The 20,410-nt window shown below is 39.2% G+C and overlaps 1 protein-coding gene across 2 annotated transcripts in view; it reads right to left on the bottom strand.

The window, feature by feature from the left end:
- ANKRD10 (ankyrin repeat domain 10) overlaps window positions 1-19,898 on the bottom strand; it is a 37,503-nt gene extending 17,605 nt beyond the window's left edge. Inside the window, exons 1-3 of one of the 2 annotated variants that reach the window (XM_039549945.1) lie at window positions 19,583-19,898; window positions 13,552-13,704; window positions 5,271-5,362 (exon numbers count right to left, since the gene is read on the bottom strand). In XM_039549945.1, coding sequence (XP_039405879.1) covers window positions 5,271-5,362; window positions 13,552-13,704; window positions 19,583-19,783 — 446 coding nt within the window. In that variant the 5' untranslated portion in view covers window positions 19,784-19,898. The remainder of the gene's footprint in view (window positions 1-5,270; window positions 5,363-13,551; window positions 13,705-19,582) is intronic. The other variant, XM_039549940.1, reaches the window with a different exon arrangement.
- Between the last annotated feature and the right edge of the window lie 512 nt (window positions 19,899-20,410).

Here is a 20,410-nt window from a genome sequence, read left to right as displayed (position 1 = left end):
ACTGAAGAAAAGCCAAGAAACCAGCGCTATAAGGCTTCTCACTAATGAATAAGCTACCCTATCAACCTCACATGTATCTTGTGAACTTCCTCTTTATGCTCCAGAAAGGTCTTAAGTATCACTGCTTTAATGATGGATTTTACTTTACTCATAAAAAGCAGAACCTCTCATATTCTGCTCTATTTTCAAACTGATGTCACTAATCACAGTTGTTATTCCACCTCCAATAATCTGCATTCAAACTGAACAGGAATTCAGTGGTACGAGTTTGCCTCAGCTTCCTGCAATTATTTGGAATGACTGTATCCATGAGAACAACCCTTTTCCACACTGGTTTACTCTAAGACTGAGCCTCTCTCATTTTTTATCAGGTATCCATGCATATACATTCTGCTTTGGTATTTCCAGATCTTTTCTTCAGACTAAGTCCAAACTACTGCCTTACTTCACAACCACAAGCTCCTACAAACCACCTCAAGCACTTCTACAACCATAGCAACCAAACAGGAAACCAAACATGGAAGAAATTACCAAACTTTACTTGCAGATTTTTTTTGAAGGAGATTTAGTATTTTACCACTGAAATGTACATGCCACTTTGAATTTGCCGTTCCATAAGAATTTATATTAAATGAGAAAGGCAGAATAAATTCCAACATGTGTATCCTCTACACTGAAAAATGGTCAATGCAAGAGTACTACAGTGATGGCCCTTAAAATGCTTGTTACATACAATTAAACAAGAACTGCCACATTTTTTCCCTTAACTATACAGCAATGCCTAATAATGCAGCAATAGCAATTAATCCAGCAGTTTAACTGCTATCTGGAGGCAATCAGGTTTACAAAAAGAATGCATATGAAGTGTTCTGAGTTTGGAAACAGATTATACAAGCATTAATATACTAATTAACAGATAAGAACCTCTCTGTTGAAAAAGCACCTAAATCCAAATGATCAGTAAGAACCTGAAGCATTATTCTCAAGATGAGGTTAATTTAATGACTGTAGGAAAGAAGAAGTGGTTCTTCTACACTGAATCCATGCCATTATACAGCTTCTGAAGTAAAAAGATGAACAGTCGTGGCACTTCACAAGTAGGTAAACACCAGAAATGGACTGCAGTTCAGTATTACAAGTTTGGTAGTTAAGTTTGCTAGGCAAGAAAAATAAGCACACATTACAAACCCTCAGCTCCTAAGATTTTAAGAAATCAGGAAGATATCCAGAAACTAAGGCAGGAGATTTCTGAACCCTGAGATCCTTGAAGAGAACAGGCCATGTAAGCTTCCCCTCCAGTCTGAAAAGGAACCGAGGGTTTGCATCACAAAGGAATGGCCAGTTTCTGTGTTGGCCAATTTCTGTGTTGTCATCAAAATGACACATCGCTCCTCTTCTGTCTCTTCACTGGAGGTGACTGATTTTCAGAAAGTCAAGAAATCTCAAAAGTACGAGAAGAGTAAAAGCTGAGCTAGCAGAAGAATGGTCACTTGAAATAGAAATATATTACAAGAATTTCACAAAGGGCTAATGTAGCAGCACTAAAAAAAACCACAGTGTACAGACTTCTGTTATGAAGGATGGAGAGCAGTTGTGAAGAAAAAAGAAATTCATGCTGCCTTTTTAAACAACACAAGGCAGTTTGTAACAGATGAATTTGAAAAGAAATAAAATTAAGTCCCTGTCAAAGAATGAGAATAAAAGTCTTGCTGAAAAACTTAATATCAGCGATAGGACACTTCTGGCATTGAATTTACACACTCAGATGAATGCCAGACAGCTTTAATGAGAAAGTGGCTGAAGTGTCTGCCTGAACGAAATCAACATCACAGCATGAATCTGTCATCTGGTAGAAACAGATGTACTGGTATATTTATCCCAGCATGTCAGTTCTTCTACTCAAACCTCGATACCAGAGTATATTAAACTAGAAAGGAAATTATATCTTTAGGGTCTCATAACATTCTGCCATGGTATACAACCCAATTTTATCTAAAACTGGAAGATTTCTGGCAGGCAAATAAAAAGTTTTTCTACACTACTATTCAAATATCATGATCAATAAAACTCTTAAGCAAACAAGAATTTAAGCTCAATTGGATGGGTGCAGACCAAGCCACACACACCCCATTCCACAAGTTACACCTCTCTCTATCCCAGGATAATATAGTGTTTGAAACTTCCCTCTTAGCTTTAAATCAAGACATTAAGGAATACACAACTGCTTAAATGACAGTTGCAGAAGAATTTTTATTCAGAAATAAGTGGACACAATGCACAAGTGCACCACATGCAAATGGACATGAAAAAAAGAGGTTCAAGTCAGGATAATCAACGCTTGCATTTGCTTCTTTTTTTTTTGATTCAACAGTGTCCTGTGTTTACAGATGAATTTTGTATTTTTATATATGCTGTGATACAATTTATGTAACTACAATAATACACAGCATTTATGTAACAGTGCAAAAAAGCAAAACAAAACATGGCACCAAGAAGGCTTTTCCTCCACAAAGAGCTGTGAACACTTGTCTGTCACCAAGATAAATAATACACAATTAACCATACAGAAATTGCATAAATATGCCTTTTAGTGAAAATCCAGCAGTTATTATGGATACTTTAAAAGGTACTATCCACATTAAAAAGTCAGTTACACAGCAAACCTTTTCACTCATATGAGGACATTGTGACCACCTGCTTCCCCCTCTTCAAGGGTCCATGAATACCATAGTTAGTGGAGCAACCATTTTTATGGCTGTAGGACATACTGTGCACAGAATATGCTTCAGCTAAAATGAGAAGGTAAATACCACAAAAAAAATCAAAATATTTTCACTAGGGTACAATTATTATTTTTTAATATTAAAAATTTACACAGGAATAGAGACCCAAATTCTCTCTCATCAATTAGGAAAACAATGCAACAGCTTAATGAGATTTACAGACTGAAACATACTGTTTTTCTCTGTAAAAGCAATACACTAACAAGCCTGAAATATAGTAAACTCGAAAAATTCAAGTGAGGCTACTTTATTAAAACTAAAATTCTTACTTTGATCCTTAACTTGACTATTATCAATATTCTTTGGCTTTCAATATAACCAAAGAAGGTAATAAAGTAGAAACGTGGTAAACACTAATAACAAGATTACACTAGCCCAAGTTACTTCATTTTAACAGCAGTATCTCAATAACCACTCATTAACAAAAATACATTTCTTGCAATATTACATTATTGGTTACTAGTGCTTGTGTAATAATGAAATCTTAGCATCCCTGTTCTACTTGCTATAAAAAACTAGGGGTGATACCATTCTGGACTTATATTATAAATATCATGTATAAGTAGTATATTTGACTACTTGAAGTCACAAAGGGTATTCCATTCGTCCTTATGAAACTAGACTTGAATACCATGAACTATACGAAGAAATAAAGAAAAAAACAGATTAGAAGATCTAATCCCGGTAAAAATAAAAAGCACTTACTCATCCTCAGTACAGATCAGCACTTCAGTTCTAGTTAGTGCTTAGTTCTGTATTTCATAAAATTCTTGCCTTGGTCTTATACAGTCAATTATCATCTCAGTTAATATATACAAATTAGAACTCAAATATATGGCTAAAACCCCTCTCCTTTTCTTCTAACTGAAGCCATAAAATAAAGGAATCAAAACTTTCAGAGCATCTCCATTTTCAAGTTTTTACAAAAACCAGGGAATTGACATAACCATTAATAGGGGCCAGCTTTCAAAACCAGATGACCCAAAATTAACCAGTGTCAAAAGCATATATGGATTTGGCCTAATTTAACATACTGAACCTGGAAACTGGACTCTTAAGGAAAAAAATCCTCACCCCTATCAGTCAATAGCTAACTCCCTCAGGTAACAAGGCCAAGTCTTTATCCTCTAAATGATTAAACATGGGTTGCTCCACAAGCCTATTGCATTTGCATCCCTGACTTTACCATTCCCATGATAGGACCTGATGTTTAATTACCTATAAAACTTGTGACAAATCTACTAAAACATAGATGGAATTCAAAGTTAGAAAACTGAGAATTCAAAGTATTTCCCATTCACTAAACTGCTACAAATCTACACTGCTACTACTGCAAATAGCTTTGGTCAAAGACAGATATCACCCATTTCACATTGTTTATGCAGTTCCACAACTTCTCTTTTGGTTGGCTGCTTTGCAAAAACCACAAGATTACATACTAATTGATGATGATAATTAAGGTTTGCTCAATTCCACAGTAAATTTAATTCCAAGTTTATCTTAAAAATATCCAAAAGTGAGTGAAAAAATGGGAAGTTATACATTTATGACTGGTTTAATGGGCTTGTCAATAACTGAGACAGCTTATTTAGTTTTTCTATGAAGCAATCTCTTCATACAAAGCAAGTTGTTCACTACTGTTAACTTAAAAGGTAATATATTTCCCAAATACTCTATGATACCACTAAAAGAGTTAAATTCTATGTTAGATTTATCAAGGCAGCATTACAAAAACAGTAAGATGGAAACCAAAGGGTAAAACAAGAAATTAACTACATGATCTTATTTCACTTACAATTTCGAAGTTTCATATTGCAGGTTAAAATACAGTAACTAGTTACCATTTAAGATAATAAAGCTAGTTCTAATTAAAACAAATTGCTAAAGTATTGATATTATTTATAAGCCATAGAGCTTATACTCAACATTTCTAGGTGAAAACTGCATCCATTTTGTCCATGCTGTAAGTTGCAAAAGTTTGTGAGCTTTTCTGAATGTTTTTGCAGTACATAAACCTTTAAAGAAAAAAGTTAACAAGGCAAATACACAATACACTAACAAACAGTATTAAACTAATGCTGAAGAGTGTGTGAATTGCTGTTTTGCACTTGATGTTGCTTTTGCATTGTTTTCTATATTTATTCACCAGTGCAAGGTGTAGATTTCTTGTAAAAAATAACTACATGCTGAATAAAGTGTACAGTTTGGGGTCATCTGACAGAAGCATGATAAATATTTTAACATATCAGATATAAGTGCAATACTTATGTAGCACAATGGTATCATTTAAGGAAAATAAACTTTACTACTAGACATGCTAAGCATCTTAGGTTTCATTACAGTTAAACATGTCTAGCTGTCATTATTATTTTGATCATGTGTCTGCTGTTTTGACTTTTCTTTCTGAAATTAGTACCTATGTTTACCAATCTAAGTTAGTCAGCTACACACACAACAATCAACAACAAAAAAAAATACCTCACTTACTCTATTTGCGCACCATGAGCCACAAGGGCACTTATGGAATCCATACTACCAGACCGTGCTGCTTTATGAATAGGAGTTTCACCAACATAATCCTGCAAAGACAAACTACATTTTGTCAAGCATAATCTTTTTAAAAATTAAAATCTTGTAATTACATTACTGACTTTAATTAAGAAAGCAGATATATAAAAGCAGCATTTATTACTAGCTAGCAAAGACATCAGGTACTTTATCATTACTTTAAAGTCTGTGGTTGGCTGTCAGGTACATTAGGCATTTAGCAAGAAATAATGCTAAAGGCATTTAACTCACATGGTAAGCCTTATCCAATAACTAGGCAATCAGCAGACTCATATTCAGCAAAACTGGTTAACCCTCCCAACATATACCACCATAACACATTACTTATTCTAACACCTTCACTTCCTGGCACTTTTGTTCCCCAATACATTGGGCTGAGCAAGTCCTCTTGAACCTGAGAGCAGCAAGGCTGAATCTGTGGGACTGTGCTGCTTTCAGATCTTGCTGACACACTGACTCAGTCCTTGAGTGTTGCACCATCAGTACTCGGCAGGAGAGGAGCACATACACAGAGCTCTGCTGTAACAGAGGTGTGCCCCGTGTTTATAGGACAGGCCAGATCTCTCCCAACTCTAACACATTGATTCACATCCTATGTACTTGTCTTTTTAAATTTTCTTTGTCCATTCATATTCCATTATTATTAACCAGCACATCCAATAATTTAATTTTTTTGCATAATGTGCAAACATACACGGGGTAGTATATTGCTTTTCAGGCAACTCCTCCCCACTAGCTGTCTTAGGTAACACAGAGAATCTACATCTATTTTACAAATCCAAAAAAGCAGCAGGTAAATTCATGCATCATGATCTACAGGCTGTAGAGGAAATTCAGTACTTGCAATTAACCATCAGTATTAAGAATCACAAAGAATCTGTAATGAAACATTGCCTTGGAGTACAAGTAAATGTTGTTACTAGTTTGTTAATGTGATTCAGTCCTCAACACTTCCAGTGTAGCAAGGGGTTTTTTTTGTTTGTTTCATTTTCTTCCCCCTTCTCTTTCTCTCCAAACTTTTGATGGACTTCACTAGTCTGTTCCAGATATTAAACATGTTCTAACTGTATGTGCCTCAGTTTAGTTTCCCTGTTCCTTTTATTAAAATATCAACACTAGCTACTAAATTTAACACAGCACCTTTACTGATTCACCAGTGTTTACACACAACCACCTATCTCCACACTTCATCTCTACTTGAAATGTGAATATATTCAAAATGTTATCTTATCATACTACCTAGAAGCTACTAAGTGTCCTAAATTGTCTGCCAAGCTTTTGAGAAATTTAATCCTATCTTTTAGACCATGTAAGTATAACTTGAAAGTGAATTTTGGATTATGAGGTATGTGTTCTCAATTTTCTACTTGACAATTTTATTTCATGGTAAAATATCTTTACAAGAAGTTACAAATTCACTGAAGGTAAACCAGCTTACCAGTGCTTAAGACATATATTCAACCAAACACTGAACTACCTAGCCACCCAGGAGGGAACAATAATGGCACCAAAGTTTACTTTCTTATAAACTAAGGAAAATTGTTGAGGCTGACAAAGTTTGGAGACACAAAAGAGCAGCAAATGCCTTAGAGATTAGAAAAGGGCTTTACAGCCTTTCTTCCAAAGTGGATGCCATCAGCTGATGAATAGAAGACTGCTTTCCAATGAAGTTTATGCAATTTTTTCTATTTATAACTCTCCCTGAAGTAACAGGAAGAGAGAGAAGTTTAAGAGAGGATACAATTTTGTTAACTATCATACATGGAAATTCATTTGACACTAATTTATCCAGAAAAAAATTCTTCTTTGTGTAATAAGTTTTTTAATCATAGAAGCTGTCTTCAATTCATCATTCTGTTACAGTTTCCTCCCCTCCCCCCTTTTGTTAAAGTGGTGAAAGTATAGAAAGTAAGTGATTTGCCTCTTTTGGTCAGCATTAGTATCTACAAGGTCAACCCTAAGTTAAAAGATAATAACTCAATATGAAGCTCAGTTTAGGGTTAGTTGGCCATGCATATGACAAAGATAACAAAATCTCCCTAGCCCATAAACCTGGCACACTGCCCACAGTAGGACCTAGAGAACTAAATTATGGTGTCTTGCTGTGGGGAAACACAAAAAGGATGAGAGAAGACCTTTGCAAAAGGACTCCTTAACACTGCATTTGAAGAATGAGCTAAGCTTGTAGCAGCTACCACTTCCATCACCAAACAGAAGAGGTTAGTATTTCAGAAGAGAATATATATCTTGAGAAGGGCTGCTTTTAATCACTGGCCCAGGAAAGCATGTGCCTAAAGCTAAGGAATTCAGAAAATACTTAGAAAATGCCAGAATACATAGATTTAGATTTTTATGGCATTCCTTTTAATTACAGCACTTAAATTTCAGTCACCATTACTATCATGTTGCTTTGAAATTCTCTTAAGGGGCCAAATATATTTGCACTGAAACAGTTTCCTAGCTCCCCTCAGAAATTCTCTCTGGATTATGAGCTAGACTGAAAGGAAAAAAAAAAATATCCCACTGAAAGATGGCTTTTAAATTTACTTATTTTTCAATGCATCCAAAACCATGCATACAGAAAAAACAAAAAGTACTCTGAATCTCAGAACAGTTCTGTTTTGATTCAACAACTGGAATGAATGTGACCAACAGAAAAACAAAGTAACATTTTTTTCCAAGAAGCTTCTGAGAGCTGTTCAGGGTCTAGCCCGCCAACACATTTTCATGTCTAAGACACCTCTTCCCTATCCCTTTTTAGCTATGTGGAGCAAAGGAAGTTATTTTATTTTGAGAGGATCTACAAATTCCTGATTATCCTTGATAACACCTCATAATCCTTTAAATTGTTCACACTTCCCATCTGTGCTTGCGCCTTTTGTAGTAATATGCCAGGAAAGGAAGCATCAATAACTTGTACTGGCCTTTCACAACTAGAGCAGAACTTGTCCCTCTGCTGCAACACTGCACCAACAGCCCAAACTTGTCTCACAATCTAGAGGACGCATTATAAATAAATTAGTAGAAACTCAAATTAAGTATCATTAATTTAGCATTGAATATAATACATTTGATTGCTTCTGTGGCTACTAAATATTTTGTGCTCAGTGCTCTTGAAGAAATGGCAAAAAATTCGTGAAGCATCACAGACACATTTAGTTTTTGCAACTCACTGCTGAATGCCTTCCTCCTACCCCTTGGAAAGAATGGCTACCCCTTTCACACAGACAAGGGCAGTCCTCTCTAGCTTGGGGTCATGACTAGATTACCTTTGATTTCTATTCCATTTTACTGAATAAACATCTAGCTTCCTTTCTTATTCTCTTTTTATTTATGTGGCTGAAGAGTCTTTTTCTTTTTGGCTTTAATCAGTAAATCTATCTCAGCTTGATTAATCAGTTTGCAGTTCCTCACTAGGCTGCTTAACCTCAAAAGACATTTCCTCTACTGATTAAAGACTCTGCTCAAACTCCCTTCCAAGGCCTCTTTCATGCATGGGTATTTTTTCAATTCAGTCTAAAGCAATTTTTTACTCTGTCTGTCTTTTTGGGACCCCAAGTTCTGTTGGCTTGAGGATAGTCCAGTTGAATTCAGAGTACATTTCCTATTTCATTCTCCAACTTCCAAGTCCCTGGATATGATTCAATTGATTTCACTCACTGGTACCTTTACATTCCTTCCATTTATCAAAAAAACAAAACAAAACAAAAACAACCCAAAAAAACCCCCAAAAGACAAAACAACACAGCCAAAACAACAACAACAAGACAACCCAAAACAAAAAAAAAACCCCAAACACCCAACCAAAACCAACTTACTTACAGGTATTTATTTTTAAGATAAAAAGCTCCCACACACATTTACACTGAAAGCTTTGAACTGTGTGTACTGTTTTGGCTGGGACAGTTAATTTTCTTCATAGCACCTGGTAAGATGTTTTGGATTTGTGACCAGCAAAGCGTTTTTAATACACCAATGTTCTAGCTAGGAGTGTGCTGGGATGTGGCACAGCTGGAACCACTGACCCAAATGGACCAGAGGATTATCCCATACCATATGACATCATGCTCAGCAAGTAAAACTGGGGCAGGGGGAGAAGTTTGCCAGGATGTTTCCTTTTTCACCTGTTAAACTGTCTTTCAACCCCTGAGCTCTCACACTTCCCTTCTGATTCTCGCCCTCACCTCACTCGGTGGGGGGAACAAGGAAGTAGCTGTGTGGTACTTACGTGTCTACTGGGGTTAAACCTCAGCACTATGCAAACACTTCCGAAATACTTCTAGTATTGACACCTGACTAAGACACAGAAGCCCTATTTTACTTGATAAGAAATATAAATGAACTCCATTCCTTAACTCAACTGACTGAATTTCAAGCTCTATTACATGATCACATTTCCAAACACTACTCATTTCTTACATTTCTTAGAACCAGTACCCTAACCCTTTCAGAAGCTAGGAAGTAGAAACTAAAGAACACTGAGTACTTTTCCTCCTTTGCTAAAAAGGCTTTTGAGAGCACATGAGAACTGATGGAATCTTTTGATCTGGATTTAGTCCTAATTGTTGATTAAAATAAAAACTGTAATACACTAAAAGTATGTTTTCTTCCTCCCCACCAAGGTTATCAGCCTGTTCACAGTTCTTGCTACTATGGGCAGTCTAACCATCCTAAAACTATCTGCCACCACTGCCAGGTGATGGTAACTGACTGCATGAATAATAAGTTGCATCCCCTGCAAGGGTGCAGTATTTCTTTTCCCTCCTCTTTATGACAGGCCACACAACACTTATTTTGGCCAATCAACAAAGGCAACATACAATAGAAATGTTTAATAGCCTGAGGCTAGAGGGGAAATATACTTAAATGAAGTTAATAGTTTTCTAAATCAGGAAGTACTTGTTATTATCTGACATTAATATGTACAACAGACCAGAATCAATCTGTGTTGTGACAAGGATAAACATCAGAAAAAAATCCTCAGGAAAAGTAGCAGGATAATTGCTTTGCACTGTTACAGTGAACTAGAGCAGGCAGGCAGCCAAATGCAGGTCCTGAGTCACATTACTAAGAACTATTAGCAGGCACTGCCCGCTGAGGTAAAAAAAAAAAAAAAAAAATCAGAAACAGTACAACACTCTCTTGAATCCACTGCTGGGTAGAAACAGAGAGACCATTGCTCGGCATGTCATCTTTCCTCCTGTGCATTTCTATATGGCAATCCTGGGGGGAAGGAACTGCCCACTGATGAGAGAGAGATATGATTCTAGCCAGCACATACAGTTATATAAGAGGGCTGGGCATCACAGGATATACTCACAGAATTTATTTGGGGAGCAAAGTACAGTTGGGACAAGCAGTTTTCAGCATTTGTCCTTCATTGCTGTTGCCTGAGAAGTGTCCTGGGCAACTGTCACCAGCAACAAGATAAGACATTTTAAAGTTTTCCTAAACTTCAGGGCAGGCAGCATGAGCTACAATACAATACCTCAGGGCAGATATGAGAAAGCATGCATGCAAATTCTACTGAGTACCGGAGGTTTACAGTAAAACTGAGAGACTCGAGTGGATTCCTTTTCAGAAGCTATCCTTTTCTTTTTCCAGAAGTGAAGGGTTAGTCTGTAGCCAATGACCAGAAGTCAGTTTGGAAGGAAAAGTTTACTAGTTTAAATATCAAGCATTCCCAGATCTTTCTCAGCATGTGTTTTGTATCCAGTGTCCATGGAACACTTGTCCTCACACAAGCATTAGCCAGTGACTATGTCTGTTTGGAGTACAGCATCAGTCAGCGAGCTGGAAGGAATAAACAAAATACACATCAGGAAATAGTGCTCCAAAAGCTCAAAAGTGTGGGTGGAAGCCCTAGATGATCACCTAAAAGTGCTGGCAAGTTAAATAAGGAACCGAGGTCATTTAAGGAGTTCATATCAAACAAGAACAGTAGAATTTGACTGCAATTCAATAAACAGCTGAGGGAAGTAGGGAGAGCAAAACATGCACTGTGCTTTACATAGCCATTTATGAAACATTCCAACTATCTGTGGGATAAGTTTTCTGCTTTAGTTATCACCAAGGCACACTGCCTAGCTTTCAGTGCCTGTGCATTTGAAAATCGATGTGTGACTGACCAGTTGCATCCTAAGAACTTAAGAGACTATTTTGTTTCCACTACCATTTCAATTAACCAGAGGTATCTTATTTTATCACTGAACTGAGTCTAAAATATCTCTTGTAATATGTTCAATTAGTATTTTGTGGGGACAAAAAAAAGTTACTACATTCATGTGTAACTTGAGCCTACCATGAAATACATACACAGCACTCACAGTGTCAGCCCTCAGTGTAGCCTCTATATTTGTATCTGTGGTCTATCATTACCTGCCCTTAGAAGTCTATAGGATACTATCACCACTATCTGAAAACTTGACAATGTGGAGGACCATTTGCTCTGGCAACAAGCCATCAACATAGACTCCTGAGTCACTGGCTTGCCTTAGTGACTTCTTTAAGCTGGATGAGTCTCCTGCCCATTTTTAACACTGCATATTATACTCCTTCTGCTTTCTTTTAGTCATCTGCATGCTGCCCTCAGCCCATGGAGAGACCTCTCCACACTCTTCTCCTCTTCTTCTGGGAGCTAGCTGCTACTTTCTTCTTTGCTACAACCTCCCTCATCTACTACATGTGATTTTTTCCCCCTCATCATGTTCCAGGACATCAAGCTTGTTCTTCAACTCCATTTCAACCTCACTGGTCAGTTCTTCTCTTTATCCTCATAGCTGGAAACTTTCATTCTTCTCATTCATTCACTTTCATTCATTCTTCTCTTCTCATTTAGCAGTTATTTGTGTATCTTTATTCTGTGCATGCCATGTTTCCTCTCTAATCACCGTTTCTTTACATTCTTACCTGGTCTCCAGATGCATTTATAGTTCTTGTATTTTCTCTTCTGAAGATTCTACCACTATGCAGCAATAACTTATTGCATAAGTTACTTTTGTCAGGTATCAAGGAGAAGATGCGATCTATAGCCTCTGCATCCAGTCACCTTCATTGTTTCTACAATTCTCCTGGTGTCTCACAGCTGTTCTCAATGCACCAGACTTCTTTTCTGAAAACTCAACACAAACTTCCCCATTTCTTATTTTTGCACAGCTTAAAAAAAAAAAGAACCAAACTCTAGAAATGCAAATGTTTAAGTTCTTCAGCAGACTTAGCTTAACTCTACTGCATAGAAAACACAGTCTGGCCCTTAAATATTTTAAGGGAAGTATGATGCAAGGTTTAACAGGCCAGACATTTTATGGAACCTGTGCTTTATCACAGCTTTTAATAACAGCATATGCTGTAGTATTAATTACTCTCATAGTATATTAAAAATACTTTTGATTACCATTAAAAAGGACGTTATGTATGCCCAGCATACACAACAGATTCATTCAGTACTTCAAACATTTTCTTCAAAAACATGATAGATTTTAAGCATTGATTCTGTTACTGTACCAGTGTACAACAGTCCTTTGCAGGAATTTTGCTATATTAATGCACTCTCTGCTACCAAATAAATTACATACAGTAAAACTAATGAAAATTATAGTAAAAAGAAAGCAAAAAAATTTTTTTTAATCACCCATTCTTAGTAAAGTACATGTTTCTGATCTGTTTTCAGAAAGTTACTAGAAAAGCTTTAGAAATAATCTAAAAGGAAAACATAAAACCAGATGCACCTTGAAATAAATCAAGGCAGACCTTACTAGTTATATGTACGAGTAAATCATGAAGCACCACAAAGGTCTCATGGCTCTGTGGGTAACTGTAAATTTTTCAATTCTTAGCATATTTAGTAAGCATTGTGCTCCTCACCAGTCTTTTTCTTGCCCCTACAGCAGCACTACAATATTGGAGTATTTGCTAATGCTGCCAACACCAAAGCAACATTACCATTTTGTTCAAGAAGTAGCGAGATGTCAATTCCTAAAACAAATGTCCTCAAAACCCCTAGGGGCTTAAAGAACATTTATTAGTCCTATCTCTACTGCCATGTAAAATGTCTATAACTGATCATTAAGTTATCTGACTTCAGCTGATGTCAAAAAGAAAGTGTCTGTATGTTAATGTAAGGATCATACATGTCATAAAAAGGGATCAAGACACTCCTTCCAAAACTATATGCATACGTGAAATAAACATGAATCCATACCTGTTTGTTTATGTTGGCCCCCACTTGAATCAACCAATTCAGGCACTGTGGATGTCCTCCAAAAGCAGCAATGTGGGCTGGTGTTTGAGCAAAACGTGTTGTACTGGCATTTACTGAAGCTCCAGCTCTTACTAACTGCATTAGGCACTCCAGCTTTAAAGACATGAGGGAAAATAAAACCAAAAATGTTACACAGATGTGCTATGACAATTAGCATGTGCTAAATAAATATATAAAACCTAAAAAAGCTAAACTTTCTAGTAAGACCACATAAATGAAAAACAAGACAGAATATGAAATCTGGGATTTCCTCCCTCCTCCTTCACTTCTCCCTCATTTAGTCATAGACTATACCCGAAAAGCACTTAATTCTCACCTCCAAAACTGAATTTCACCTTTATTTTCAGGAAAGAGGAAAACAGGACATAAATACTTCAATCCTAACTACAAGAGATATCCAATTCACTTTTGTTAAGAGGGTGGGAGGGCAGGAAAGAAAGAGAGGGGGTTGTGATCCAGCAAACATGATACTAACCAGGTATTACTAGATAACATTTGCAAAAAAAAAAAAAAAAGTGTTCTTAGGAGATACATAGATGCACTCATACTCGCAGGAGAGTTTACAGAAAGCTAAATCAGAAGAACATAAGATTTTTCATTTCATTAATGTATTCCTGGAGTGACAGAAGATTGGTAAAGAAAAGTAATACTTAACAATATCTATAATATGCTAAATCTATAAAAGGAATAAATTAATTTCAACACTTTCTTGTTATTACTGATGAGGAACTGATCAAAACAAAACAGGTTGCATGTTTGTGGCAATAAAAGCCCTTTTTGTTGTAAAAAATTGCATTATTTTGTCAAACTATATTCCACCTTTTTTTTCTAACATACTAACCAGAAGTGTCAGATAACCAGATACTATTTTTAAATGTTCATAACTTCTCATTTGTAGAAACTAGGCAAACCACAGCTACGATGACCTCAACTTTCAAAAATAGTCAAAACAACACTTCTTTCCGGTCACACAGTAACATTGTCTTCTTGTTCACAGGAAAAGGAACTCACTACACTGAAATAAACAATTTAGTCTAGGCATCCATTTATTGCGGGTAGAAAACAAATATCACTGCACACAAACGCAACAGCGAAACAAAGACCCTCACACTGGCTCAGGCATTGGTCCACATGTAACAAATCTATGGGTCTCTCAGTGTCTCAGTTACAGAAAACATCAGCCACACCACAGCTGTGGAATAGTCTGTCCATAAAGGGACAATTAAAAATCATCTGAATGTAGGCTGGCAGCTTGACTCAGATAGAAGCATCAACACCAGGATTATAACATTCTTCTCTGCTGCTGTATGTCAGCCTTTCTTTCTCCCTCTCTCAATCTGTAAATTCCTGATCTTGCTGAATTATACACATGAGATAAAAGTACCAACCACTGTAATAAAGTATTTTATATCAGTTTTGCAAACACATTGTGAACTTCATTTGTTTCCTTCCCTCATATAATTCAAACAAACATATATGAACCTTGTCCTTCTCGATATGCAGAAGTAATTTTTTTGGACTGTAATGGAGTTAAGGCTGGAGACAGTTGTACCATGAACTCACTAACTGCATGAAGTAAAGGTGAGGACACCTGGAATGTTGCATATTAATGATTCTAGCTCCATAAACATCAACATTGCCAAAGCACCTTTTCAAAAGAAAACAAACACTTTTGTTGGAAAAAAGAATTACATCAAATAACTGGTGTAAGAAAAATTTTAAGTTTAAAATTTATTTTAAACTCCAACACTAGACTACTGTACTACATTTTGTATTTGCCAATATTAGACTTTCCTTGATGTTCACATTAGCACCTGTAATATTGCCGTCAATCTTTAGTGATTATTAATTAAATTGTAACATTGTAATTATTAATAAGTCATGTGAAAGAAACCACCTCTCCAGCTACAGCAAGAGGTTCATCTGTGGTAACTGAAAGCAAATATAAATTTCAGCCAGTTTATAGAACAATAGACTTTTAATAGAGTTAATTTGAAAACATTTCCAGACAAGGATTACAACTTCAGGAAAGAATAATATTTCCTGCACAGGCACCGGGCTGAAAGAATTCCGTAATTAGACAGGCATTACAGCCCATCAACAAAAACACAGAAACTGATTCACCAGCACTATCCTGCACTGTTTAAATCTGTTTTATAAGATGGCTACACACTATGATTATCCCTACAACTTAATTTTTAAACATTGGTTTTTCTTTTTCTTTGCATACTCTGACTTTAGAGTCATAGGGCTTTAACAATGAATACAACATTTCATCCCATTAAAAGCTTGAGTATTGATCTTCTGTATCATGTCTGTCAGAAAAACCTGCTTCTTCCAACATTATGGGAGAATGAGGTGAATTACATCCATGAACAGGAAAAGTCAACATGACAAAAAACAGTATCTCATTTGATCATTTATGCTTGAGATCAGGACACACAAGTCCACTTTCATCAAATAACCTAAATTTAATACAGTGGATATTTTCCAACCTAAAGCAGAGGTTAAATTGATTTAGTAAAGAAAGACAGGCCTCCACATAGGCCACAACACTGGCAAAAATACCAAGGAAGAGACAGGCATTTTTATCTCTACTACTTTTGTTCCAAAAGAGACAGACTATATTTACTACTGTTTTGGTCCCTATAATGTAAACAATCAAATAGCAAAAAACAAAAGCCAGAGAAGAGCACAAGCAAATAGATGTGGTCAGAGAAAATAAAAATTCACATGCAAGTGATTAAAAAGATAATTAAGGTTAGTCCAAAACAAAGTGAATTAAAATTAAGACCAAAATCAATTTTTTTATGCAAGTCCTGTATTTTCTACCTCTCTGGTAGCTTTTTCAGATTGTTAACATTTTTATATTCTGACCCATCTTCTCAGAAATCTATGGAATACCAGGGTAATTTAGGGCATGATATAATTAACTCCAATTAAAATACAGAAACTCTAATGGTAATTAATTTACATCTCAGGAGACAAGCACTTTTCTGCAGTCAGAGAATGTCCTGAAAATGTGAACTCCACCACAGGTACTCAACATAGCAAGTAAATTTGCACTTGCTACTATCTCTAAAAGGAGGTCCATGCTGTCATTAAACACCCAGATATTACAACCAAAAACACAACCCATAATATCTATCACCTCCTATTGACTCTGCTGGTATTTTAAGTATTACTTGTAAGCTGTAGAAGTATGTTTTGGGGTAAGTTATTCAAGAACTCTGTGTTTTCACTTTTGGTCATAAGAGACTCCATTTTTACTGGTACTAGTGTTACACCAGTATTCCCCCCCATAAGCCACCTTTCCCCTTTCACTTATTCATTTATAACCAACTCGACCACTGCTACTACTTCCTTACTGAAGCATATCTACAACTGCATGCAAGAATGTAGTTCTACACAGCTTTACTGTAAAATTCTTTTGTACTGCCCTTTGATACAGGGAGGGCCATCTTCCATGTTCAACCTGTGCCACAGGTAAAAGGAAAGAAACCTCTCTTTGAAGTTCACCAAACCTGGACTCTTGCTGTGTGCACAGGCACACACATGTGTACATGTATGAACTGGCTTAGACTTCACAGCTTAGAGTAGCTCCAGAAAGGACTTCTTCCAGAAGGGAACTAAATCAGTTTTGTCTTTTCAGCCTCCTACAGAGCTGCAGCGAGAACCAATACATGTCTGATGGACCATGTTGCTAAATGGCCCCATATCAGACAGACAGACATGAAGTTCTGTCATCACATAATTTCTTTGAGGAAAAGAAAAAAACCAAACAAGTGAAAATTCCACAAAATCTAGAAAAACAAAGAAGTGAAGAGGAAGAGTCCTGTTCAGTAACTATCAATGAACAGTTCAAAAATTAACATTTGAAAACTGTGGTACTTTGAGAAACAGAAGAATTCTCCATTTTGTTTAGATGAATGTGAATTTGGGAAACAAAAAAGCCATAAATGTGAATGTAAGACACGCATCTGAGCAGCTCTTGTGTCACTGCTGGCAACACTCTGTTGACTAGTGAAAGGGAAAAGTGTAACTATGCCACATAAACACAAAGCCAGCCAGGTTTGGGATCCAATTACACTACTCTTAACTTTTTCAGTGTGTTGTGCAGTCTTTGGCTCTGAGAAAGGAACACAACTAGACTATAAAGTGTGCAGATAACTTCCATAAATTGTTGCCTAGATCTGATGGCTTTCAGGAAAATACATATACACAAAATTCTCTAAAACCTGTTTATAGTCTATGTCACCTTTGCAAGTCTCATTTCATTTGTCAGATTCCCCCCCATACGTAACAATACCACCCATCAAATCTGCCCATACCTAAGAAGGAATATGGCAAATACAAGCACAACATGTTGCAGGCCAACTTGTTCCCTTTGTTTGCTGTTTCTGCAAGAGTCTCTTCAACAGAAACTGGAATGCGCACAAAAGCTCACACAACCTAGGATGGTTAGCAGAAGGCTGAAGATGCTTACAGGAAAAAACAAAACACATACACTATCCAAAATCTTCATCAAATAATCCAATATCCACTACCTTGCAAAAGCAAGACTGCCAGAAGCTCATACTGAAAAGAAATTCTTAAAAGACAGAGAAAGGAAACAGAAGACTGTAAGGCTGATTAGTATCTTCGTATTTTCTACGAGTGTACTTCACAAGGAAAATAAAGGCACTCCACTTTTTTCGGAGTGCAGATTATTAGTTTCTTTCTGAACAGATAAAAGGCTGTTCTACATTTTAGATTTTGTGGGTTTAGGGGTTTTTGTTTGTTTGTTTTAAGCCTGAAGACGACTTAGCTATGCTTCTAAAAGCTTCTCAAAGAAGCAACCGCAGGTAAGATCACATAACATATAGAAACCATCTCTTAATGTCCTTTTATAAACCATGACAACTGCCTAAGTACAGCAATCTTCCTCTTCTGGCACACAACCAGTAAACAAATAGAAGTATATGGGAAATGGGAGGGAGAACAAGAACAAAAGCCCCTCGAATTCTGAACCCAGACAAATCAATGAGGAAAAAAACCAGATCCCAACCCTCTAGGCTGGAATCCTTCATAGTCTGAGATACTCACTGCATCAGAAGCAGGAAACGCATATATAAAAATCAAGAAATTAGAATACCACTCAAGATGTGAAGTTAGTGTAGCTACCTCTTATGTTTCGGTCTTTTCTGCAATGCAACGACGCCAGAGCAGAAAATTCCATACGTGTGAACCGCAATTTATTTTTCCTACTGAAGGCAACAGAGGAGCGCCTTATAGGCACAACAAGCACCTTCTGCCCGAACTCCTAACGAGCCGGTTGTCATAACACGGGCACCACAACACAGCGGTCTCCAGGTGCGGAGCCTGAGGACGATACGGATCGCGGACAGACCGCGCAGACAAAGCAGAAGCGCCCCGGGAGGGAGGGTCAGCAGGGAAGGAGGATCAGCAGCGGGGCGTGGAAGGGGTCGCGCCGCGGCGGTGCCTCTAGCTCGCACGGCCGGCGACCGCCGGGGGTGTCCGGAGGGGATCAGCTGCTCCTCGTCATTTGCTCCTGGTGCCGGCGGCCCGGGCGCCGTTTCGCAGCCCCGGTGCGAGGCGCGGGGCCGCCGCTGTCACCCAGGAAAGCAGCGGGGAGGGAGAGGTGCGGCTGCCGCCGGCAGTGGGGATGGCATGAGTGATGCGGAGACAGCAGGTGCCGCCAGCCCCGTGACCTGCGCCACCCACGCCTCGCTGACCGCGGGGGCAGGAACGGAGCCAAGGGCCACGGCTGTCCGCTCCCGTCCCGCCCGATTCCCTGAGGAGCGGCAGGAGGCGGCGAGGAAGTGGGGGGAGGGGGCGGCGGCGCCTCCCAGCACAGCGCGCGCTAGGGGCAAAGATGGCGCCGCGTTGCGCGCGAGCGGGAATCGCGTTCCCTTCTCCTTCCCGTACCCACCCCCGCTCCCGCCGCCGGCTGAGCCCAGCCAGGCCCCACCTTGCCGAAGTGCGCGGCCCAGTGGATGGGCGTCCAGCCATAGAAGGAATCCTCGGCCGCCAGGTCGGAGCGGGGCGAGCTCTGGAGCAGCGCGCACAGGGCGGGCAGGTCCCCATCGCGGCAGGCGCGGTGCAGGGGGAAGCGCAGGGTCAGCAGCTCCTCGCTAGAGAAGCCCGCCTCGGGGCCGGCTCCCAGCGACATGGCGAGCGGGAGAACGGCGAGAGGGAATGGGAAGGAATGGGGGAGGGAGAAGGGGGAAAAGGAGCGGGCGGGCGCGCGCTGCCCCGGCGGGAAGCGGCGGCGACTGCGGCTGGCGCGCGCGGCCCCGGCACAAAGGGAGCGGGCGGGGCCGCGCGCGACGCTCCGCCCCCCGGCGGGCGGGGCTGGGGGGCCCTGAGGGAGCCCGGACCGGGGTGGAGGGGTCGGCGCCAGGCGGGGCGCGGTGGGGAGAGTGCGGCTGCCCCCTCCCTCCCTCCCGTGCTCCTTCCTCCTCCGTCGCCTGCTCCTCCTTCTGTCCTTTCTTCCCTGTGTCGGTCTTTCTTCTTTCTCTCTCCTTTCTCTCTCCGCACCCCCTTTCCTTCCCTCACCGTTTCCTCCTTTCTTCTCGCTCCCTCTCCCTCTTTCTCTCTCCTCCCCTCCTTCCCTCCCTCCGCTCCCTCCGCTCCCTCCATTCCGCTCTCCTTCTCTTCCGCTCTGCGCCCGGGTTTTCTGTTGTCCGAGGAGGCAGAGCTGCTCTCGCCGCCGCCTCGGGCCGGTGTGGCCGCAGCGGCCGGGGCAGGGCGGGAGCGGCCCGGGCCCGGCGGGAGCGCTTTGTGCTCCTGCGGCGCC

This window comes from Corvus cornix, chromosome 1, assembly GCF_000738735.6.
Source record: "Corvus cornix cornix isolate S_Up_H32 chromosome 1, ASM73873v5, whole genome shotgun sequence".
Lineage (NCBI taxonomy): Eukaryota > Metazoa > Chordata > Aves > Passeriformes > Corvidae > Corvus > Corvus cornix.
Note: the sequence above shows the minus strand (reverse complement) of the source record. Positions and strands in the feature narration are given on the sequence as shown.